Source organism: Phytophthora infestans, genomic scaffold (genome assembly GCF_000142945.1).
Source record: "Phytophthora infestans T30-4 supercont1.10 genomic scaffold, whole genome shotgun sequence".
Classification (NCBI taxonomy): Eukaryota; Oomycota; class Peronosporomycetes; order Peronosporales; family Peronosporaceae; genus Phytophthora; species Phytophthora infestans.
The window spans coordinates 224510-233986 of record NW_003303749.1 but is presented as its reverse complement, the minus strand read 5'-3'; the positions used below and the strand labels follow the sequence as shown (position 1 = coordinate 233986).

Below are 9477 nucleotides of genomic sequence, written 5' to 3'. Positions count from 1 at the left end.
GTTCGACGCTTGATTCTCTCTTTCGCTAATCTGACGGTGTACCCCGGTCGCCTTGCAGAACGGGTCCACGTTCGTATACTCCTTACCACCGTCCGTCCTAAGCACGTGAATTCGGCAATTAAACCTTTCCTCAAAATACACCAAGAAGTGCTCGAACTTCTTCGTTGTCTTAACCTTGTTCTTCGCCAGGAACACTTCTACGTAGTGTGTAGAATAGTCTACGAAGTTGATCAAATATCTATTCCCCCGTATGTCCTTCGGCGTCATAGGTCCTTTGATATCGCTTCCAATGACACCCCCAATCTTGTCGATAGGGGCATTCGCTCCTGTGTCCTTCTTCGACCGATTATTCCTGCTCTGCTTTCCTTGTGCACACGTTAGACAGTTGAGACGTGATCTGCTCGTCAGTCGAATCCCTGATCCTCTCGTGTCCGCCATTCGCTCTACTGTGTCATACGAGATGTGCCCAAGTCTCTTGTGTAGTATCAATAGTGTCGTTTCAGTCACTATATCGTCCAGCAACGCTACTGCTTCCTTCAGTGGGCTCATTACTGCATGTATTCGTGCCTTTCTGTCAGATTCTCCCATGGCGTCAATCATCAACACATTATGGCGTCTGTAAACCTCGAGAACACGCAATCCACTTTTCTGCTGTACCATGTAGCTCCTGCCGTCATGGCGCTCCAGGTACACGCCCTTCATCTCCAGTCTACCGTAACACATGCTATTATCGGCCAGATTCTCCGGATAGTGAACGTCCGATATGTTCACCACGATTGTCCTGAGCTCTACTGTTCCCTTCTTGATGACGCGGATGTTCTCCATTTGCTGCCCTTTAATGCTCGTCACAGTCAATTGCATCTCTCAGCAAACTTGCTGTCTTCACTAAGTGCACACTGGATCCACTGTCGAGAATCATACATGTGTGTCGTCGCTTGTGCCTGTCCCTATCGCTAGTGAAACCTTGGTCTTGTTGGCACCATTGTTCCTCGTCTTCTCTGGCCAATTTCTCGCTATATGCCCAGCTTCATCACAAATAAAGCACGTACGAGTATCTGCACCACCGACACGCGCGACTGACTCAGTTCCGTGTTTGTCTTTGTTTCCCTGACCACCACCTTGGTACCGACCACCATGTCCTCGATTATCTCGACCTCCATGTCCTCGGGACTGGTCGCGTTTGGCAATACTCGCCTCATACTCAACAGCAAACGCCACTAACTCCGTAGCTTGCTGTAAATGATCCATGCGTTGAGAATTCATTCTCGTCAGCATTGCACCTCGTAGATACACAGGCGCCGACTTGCACAAGCACTGTAAGACGTGTAGATCAGAGCACCCTGACCGCTCTGCTATATATGTGAGGTATTGAAAGTGCTCAACCCATGTTCTATCGCGAAGCTTGTCTGCAGTCATCAACTGCAGCCCTTTAGATGCCGTGATCGTCGTCATGTACGGCGCTAGCATGCGATTCATGACATACTCTATAGGGGTAAATGTATCTCTTTAACTATCTAGCATAGTTAAACCTAATCAAATGCATAACGTGTGGCTTTCAGCCAACGTACTGAGAGACCTTGTTAACTCTCCAACTTATGTACTGAGAGTTTGTTAACTCTCCGGGTACTTCGTACCCCTGTGTGTTCCACACCATGTAACCCCGTTACACTCTCCCTCACTAAGATGAGAACATACCGTTCTCGAACTTTCCTCAGCGAGGTCACGTCCTGTCAAGACGACGGAGGTCACTAGACCTCACCTCTGCGTTCTTATAGCGGCAGAAAATGATGGGGCTAGCTAATCCGAAAAAATTATTATCTTTGGATACTCGGCGATAACTTCACCAAAATAGCCTTAAATTAAGTGCAAAGGGCGCGGATAGAAAGCTGAGGTTTCGTAGTTCCTTCTTCCATAAATTAAGACTCTTCATCTCTTTCATTTCAGGAAGCGCAGTGCAACGCAGACACCAGCTCAGTCCGGGCGAGAAAACCCTAGTTTGCAATGCTTATGGTTATTTCGTCGCCGAGGCCAAAGCAGGCAGAAGTGGAGGGTGGGACTCGCGCGATCGAACTAAAGAGGCGACGTGCCTTGGGAAAAGCACAGTTTTTCGGGTGCTCTGGGCATGGAACCTCGACCCAGACACCAATTTCGCCGAGGTGCGCTTGTCGTTTTGGCCCATGTAGGGTTAAAACTGCTCTGTTGTGATATCATATGAAAATCTTACAATTTTATGCTTTCGCTAGTAGAATGTACCATCCACAAGAAGCTCATGAGGAAGATGGTGGGTAATCACTCTTTAAATATATACAAATCCTTCTTTTTAAATTTGAGCGTTTTATTTTTAACGCCTGTTTGTACAACTGTTTTGCCCTTTCCACACTCTTGACCAATAGAATATCAGCATTATAGCAACTGTTTCCCCGTTTAAAGGTCCGTGGAGACACCTTTTTGGGGAGCCTGTAGCGACAAAACTACTGCGAATTAGCCGGTTTTAACACCAAAATCATACTCAAAATGGGCGGTTTTATCACATATCTAAATGTCATATCTGGTTTTATCAAAATTGAGCCCCCCATGGGGATTTGATTACTAGCCCCTTCATTTTCTGCCGCTATAATAGCGTGGGTGATTCTGCCGTCCAGATCGGCAACTTCCTCTCAAAATATACCAGTGCAGCTCCATCCAGCTTTCCATTCAGTGCGAGAATTCGAAAGTCCTCTGATCAATCCCCGCCGCTCATCTGTTGCGCTGCTGCAAGTCTCTGCAAGAACCTTAGTCCCCATGTCTTAAAATCCGCCCCAAGACCAGGATACACTTCTTTCCTCGTGAACTTCATGAAGACCGGCCAGTCCAGGTCACGTGGCTTCGGCACTTTGATCCCGAAGCTCGGAAGGGGTACAAACTGCTGCGCCGTGGGTTCGGTCATTGGCCGCTGCATGTTCGTCGTGTTTTCTGTCTGTGGCATCGCCAGCTCAGGTGCTTGTACCACTTGGGCTGGCGCTCTCATTGAGGTGTCTAGGGATCCTACCCTCGTGCGTTGAGCTTGAGCTTTGATGAAGTCCGTAAACGCGCTCGACTCGCCATACTTGTACTCGGAAGATGGTGTCTGCTGCTGCAGTTGCTATTGGATCTCGGCTTGATTCGCCATGAACTGTGCTTGCTGCTTAGCCATACCTTCGAGGAGTCCTTCCAGCCTATCCAGACGCTCTGAGCTTGCGCTAGCGTTCCGGCTTCCCCGTCCAGGGGCGTCGGACGCGTCTGAGTCAGAACGCGCCCCTTCAAACAGCTTGAACGGGTCTGCAACCACGTTCAACCCGTGAACGTCGGTGTCGTGATCATCCCGCGGGTTTAATCGTTGTGAGGTCTCGTCAGAACCACTTGGGCTCATAACCTGTTGTTTGCTTGCGCTCTGCGTGGTAGATTGAAGACTGATTGTATTTAATGGTTATGTAGTATGCATTCTCCTTCTCTGTAGGAGTTTCCTAACTGCTTTCTCCTCTTCTCACTTGATCGCCACCCCACTCACACTGCGATGCTTCGATATCTCACACTGCGACGCCTCAAGGTCTCCTCGATCCCATGGTGGATATCTTGCGTGTTCCGACACATGACTGTAGGCGTACGCTGGCATATATCGCTCGAGTAGACGTGCGAGTCGACGGTTGGTGTAGGTGGGGATGCGCGGGATGCTTCAACAACAGACAAACGAAGCAAATATGATCTAAATTTCCTCGGGTAGCGATGAGCCCAAGGCACTCGAATTTGTACCGCCTTTCCACGGACGTTTCGCAGATGGCAACGATTCAACACGTTCTTAATCAATTTACACCCGTAAGAAAGCGGTGGATGCTGTGCAACGATGTCCCAGATGAGACTGTAGTGATCGCGCAGCACGCCACATCAGCGGCACGTAGTACATAACATATTACCGGTATAGCTCTTCGGTAGGGAAGCGGATTCCTACAAAAGTTGATATCACTTTTCCACGAGATCAACATTATATCAAATCTGTTTCGTTTGATTCGTTATTCCGACGAAGCTTTTCCGTTTTAGGGTCTGTAAAGGAAAATGTTTAACCCCTCTGTTACCGTAAAATGAGCCCGTGAACCACTAATTTTACGTCATAACTTACGGCGTAGCTTTTACCAGCGCGTTTATATGGTGCTGTATCTTCCACTTGCCTATCCAAAACGATGGGAGGTATACGTTCTCAAAGGTTTTGACACACTACGTCGTATATCATACGACGTAAGGATGACCCAAACGACACGGACACCGACACTTACGACTTTGTAAGAGTGAACATAAAAATTAAAACGGGAAGACGCAAGCGAATGCACACATAGAGCAGGGCTTTTCGATGACTGACATGCTAAAAGAGGAACAGACACAGAGCATATGGTAAAGGACGTCACATTTATGAAGCAATGAACACACTCATCGTCAGGGGGGATAGCTAAGGAGGGCCTCCAGCTGGGAGGTCCCTCACATAAAAATAAACAAAAACAGAATAAAAATATTCTTTTCGTCGACAACGGCAAAAAATAGATTTGCCGCTGCCGACGAAAACAACTGTTATTTTAATTACGGCAAATCCATTTTTTGGCAGTTACCGACAGAAAAAGCAACAACTATTTATAAAGAAACAACAGTATCCTTAGTTGTCCTCATCGTCTGGCGCTCCTTCGCATTCACGGTTCGGCCTCCTCGTCAGCACCCTCATTGTCTTCGCGGAGAATCTCACGACGAGTCTTCTTGCGGACGCCGACGGTTTTGGGAGCGCGGCGCAGCACGACTCGCTTGCCAAGGTGTGCTGGGATCCTGTCACCGCACGCGAAGTCCTCGTGCCACACTTGGAAGCAAGTCTTGTCGCCACCTCTGCGCGCCTTGCCACACAGGTAGAACTTGGCGTCGCCGTTGGAGCAGTCCGGGCAGTAGTAGGTCGTCTGGAACGACTTTTTGAGCTCGCCTTGAAACAGCGAGCACACCTTGCACGACCGCTGACGCCTCTTCTGGATGCCGCCCCTCACAGTCACCCAGTCGTTGAACTGCACGAGCGTGTGCCCGGAGAATGCAGGGCGCCGTCGCTTGCGTGCTGCTGGCGACGGAGTGGGGGCTGCCATGAAGTCTTCGTCCTTGAGCTGTAGCAGCTGCTTGTGCAGCATGCTCAACCACTCGTATCGCTTCATGGGCGTCTCGCCGGCGAGCCGACTGGCCTCTTTATGCGTGAGGTACGCGTTGACGAGCGCCAGGTCCAGTAGTCCGAGGAATAGACTCTTATAATACTTCCGGAACCCGAAGGAGAGCTGGATGGAGGAGGACTGGAGGCGGAGCTGGTCATGCACGTCGACTCCTCCCATCCAGCGCTGGTAATCCGTCACCAGCCTCGGGTACTTGAGCATCGAAGTCCCGAGCCCCTTCAGGTTCCGCTGGATCCTGTCCTCTGCCATGGACACACCTGTCGCGAGGTAGTGGACCGGCTTCCGGTCCCACCAGAGGCATGAAACCATGGTCGGCACTGCCGTCGATCTTGCGAACTTGAAGGATCCACGTTCGATGCGCCTTGGTCGCGTCTTATGCTTCGCTACGACGTCGCGGTTGAAGCCCAGGCGGTTCGTCATGATCGTACCGATCACGTAGATTGACATAGAGAGAAGCTGGATGGCGAGGGTTACGGACGAATAGAAGCGGTCGATGACCACAACCCGGAAGCCACGATGCCCAGCTAGAACAGTGCTCAGGTTGCGGATGACTGCCGCAGCGCCCGTCTTACGGTCATATGCCTGCGCAGCAGACTCGCTGGCTTGGCGTTTTCCAACATAGATCTCAAACCTGAAAGATACGACATTGAGAGCACGGTCAAAATCATAAAGTCATAAATTACGACCTAGCAAATCAACCAAAAAAACATTCGTCGCTTACCGGTGGCAGTACGCAGTCAACGAGTCGCATGTCATAAACATATTGGTCCCGTTGCGGTGAGGCTTGTCTGGCATGAACATCCTGGTCGTGTTGCGTCTGGATGTCGCCGGCAAGACACCTTTGTCAAACGAGATGATGTTCGGCGGCTTCCACGCGCTCAGGAACCGTTTCTGCAGTACATCAACAACGTCACGGATCTTCCACAGCTTGTCTTGACGGTTCGGGTTGTCATTGTTCGCGAAGTGTAGATCGCGCAGGATCGACGTGCAGCGGTTCCGGCTCATGTACTTGCCGAACGCACCTGCACTCAAAGCACCATCGTCATTCATTGTGCTGCGAAAAGCGTCGGGTGGGGCTCAACATATGAGCCACGAGAAGCCCAATAACGCACAAGATCTCGCGCGGTGAGTAGTCGTTCTCCCGACGAATACGGCGTCGAAGTTCACGAAGTGTACGCATGTTCTCCGTTCTGGACGTCCGCGATCGTTCATAACGCGCTCGATGGTCCACCGTCTGCCTTTTCATCCGGTTCGTCTCTTTGGTGATCCGCATCCACAGGCTCTTCGGTAGGAAATAAAACAGCAATTCAACTGGATCGCGTGGTACAACTGGTCCTCCAGCGTCGTCACCCTCGCTGGCGTCTCTCGGCTCCTCTACCGTGTCGTCCTCAGAGTCTAGGTCGGGCTCCGTCTCCGAGATCAGCCGCTGGAAAGCTCAAATCACGACACTCTGGTCTGAGTCATGCACCGCGTCAGCACGTAGCGGGGGTAGCCCGAAAGCTCTCCCAACCGCGTTCTGCGACAACGCAGGTGTGCCATCGTCCTCGCTGTCACTTACGAACAGCGCGTCGACTGTGTTGGCCGAGAGGGCCACATTGCAATCAATCTGCGACGCTCGCACCATATCTCCATCACCGCTGTCGCCCCCACCGCTCCCAGCTTCACCGCCGCCACCGCTCTCAGCTTCACCGCCCCCACCGCTCTTGCCCTCACCGTTATCTCCACTCTCCTCGCCACCGCTGTTGTCCTCTTCATCCTGAATCAGTCCGGTTGCAATCGCGTGCTCCACCACCGCTCTCTCACCTACCACAAACCAAATTAGAAATGACGCATAGTAATACTGCAATAGCACATCATACCGTAGAGCACAATCTCGCCTTCTGCAGGAACCTCGCTGGACGTCTGACGTACGCCCAATCGTTGACAGTCCGGTGGGAGGCTTCGACCGCCACCCCGCGGCCTTGAGCTGGCGCACAGGTGGCCGAAGTCTACCAGGCGCGGATCCAGGGCGGGCGTTGACACCGACGCTTGAGCCTCAGCTTTGGTCCTTGCGCTTACAGAGACCGGCATTTTGCTTACGTCTCAGCCGGCAAAATCTCGAATGGCTGAGAGTGCCCGAAGACTTCTGGCCACTCATCAAATGATGATTGTTGGAAAGGTCCACTTGAACCCTATCCCTCGTACTGTCTTTGTGTGTGCAGCAAAAACCTCTCCAGCCTTATATCCGATCGGCCCCAAATTTGATTTGATTTCAGTATCAGGTCGCCGTTTCCGAGCCAACTCCTATATGAAGAAAACACTATGTCGTAAGTTACGACGTACAATTTGGACTATGTCATAACTTATGACGTTGGTAACAGGGGGGTTAAAGCTTAGAGCTTTTCCCAAAACCAGTACCATATGTGAGCTCAAATCCCGGAATCAGTACCTTTCCCAAAACCAGTACCAGTACCAAAACAAAATTAAAGTGGACCACTTTTGTTTTGTTTTGTGCCGGCGTGTGAACGTACGTTGAGAGCACTATTTGTACTAGTTCCACTGGAACATCTAGCCAACGGGCCTGAACATCGTGTGGGTGGACACTGATCTGCCTATAATCGCACTGCACAAGTAAACCATGACGGTAATACGTCGTCCCTTTACAGTGTGCTGACGGATGTGGTGGGGAAGGTACCAGAATGATGTCGCTCCATACAGCGCCTGCACTCGACTACTTCGCTGAGGACATAGATATGTGGGTCCAGCTATTTGACTCGAACGACGCGTTTTTGAACTATATCAAGAGTGACAACTACGGAGACAATTTCGAGAGCCTGAAGGAAGTCTTATCTTGCTATGCCATTGCCACTGTGGACTGAAACTTCGAAAATAAAGACTTTACTAATCTCACTTTGGTGAACGTGTCGTTAGCAATTTACAGATTCCTGTCAAAATAGAGCTGACAATTGTAGTTTTGTTTAATTTTCAGCGATTTATAATCGAATGGTCTGACAGATTTAATTTAGTGGAGAGGTGGGATATAAACATTGTAGGTTACGTTTGCTTTTATTACTTCGGAGTACTAATTAATTAAGAAATCTACTGACATGCGACTTGAATTTCCTGTGGCTTGAGATGTAGAAGGTTCTTCTGCAGGTAATGCTGCCGCAGTGCTCACTTGACGACCGGAAATGATATCACGTAAATTTGGGAGGGATACCGCATGCGGTATCAATTGTGAGTTAGCTAAATCCGAATCATTACTGTGCCTTATGTACGTCCGTTGGTTATGGCCAGTTGCACTACACGTTTTACACTTGTAGGTTTTCCCTATACTGTCCTCACCACGACTCGCAATACGTCGGGTAACACGGCGCCCGGCTTGCTTGTAAAATTGTTAAGGAAGTACAATGGTTCTACATAGTAATGTTGGTGTGGCGAACAGGTAATTCAATCCCTTTCCCGGAAAAGGCATCCGCATTTGTCGAAACCAAATAACCTGGATGAAAAGCATGAGTCATAGTAGATGCCTAACGAATTTGATAAGGTCGTAAAATTTACAAATGCTTGGGAATCGCAAAAAATCGTCTTACTCCAAAACGTGTCTTACTCCAAAAAGTGTCGTACTCCAAAAAATGTCTTACTCCACATTGGTTCTCTGTCGAGCCGATCGCCTTACACGCCGGTCCATCGACACATGGTTGTATTCTGCGAACCATCGTTCGGTTCACTCCTGTGGACCCTGAGACCAGTCTGAGAGACATTGAAGAGATGGCGGATGTCATCATCTCGGGCTACAAGCGCGACTCGGTGAGGGTCGTCATGGCGGTGAGAGAGCAATTGGCAGCCTTAGCCGCGTCGAGAAATTCACCAATATAAAAGAAAAATTACACGTGCATTTTAAGACGAAGTAGTAAGCTACTGAACAATCGTGCATGTGTCACTTGTGGCAGAAACGCCATGCTTCGAGAGCAAAAATGCTAAGCTGTACACTGTACAGCAGTAGTGTACAACAATCAATTACAGCCCAGAATAGCACCCTACCAGGTTGCCTGGTAGGGTGGTCCAGGTATCGGATACTGTTTGCTCTTCTCTGTAGAAGCATTCGAACGCATACAATTCGATCAGCGAAATAGGCTGGCGCGATGCAGATACATGTTAATACGTTTGATACGTCTGGGTGAGGCCACTTGATTCCGACACATGGCAGGATTCGCCTTCGTGCAGGGGCTTTGTTGACTCATCCTTCTATCAACGTCCCCCCTGTAACAGGGGGGAATGGTAACTTCAAAATCGG

The 9477-nt window shown here is 49.8% G+C and overlaps 1 protein-coding gene across 1 annotated transcript; it reads right to left on the bottom strand.

Moving 5' to 3' along the window:
* Window positions 1-2722: 2722 nt before the first annotated feature.
* PITG_06745 (uncharacterized protein) lies at window positions 2723-3631 on the bottom strand (the record flags this gene model as incomplete). Its single annotated transcript, XM_002904693.1, has 3 exons — window positions 2723-3112; window positions 3175-3297; window positions 3527-3631. The coding sequence occupies 3 exons, from the start codon at window positions 3629-3631 to the stop codon at window positions 2723-2725; spliced, it is 618 nt and encodes a 205-aa protein (XP_002904739.1).
* Between the last annotated feature and the right edge of the window lie 5846 nt (window positions 3632-9477).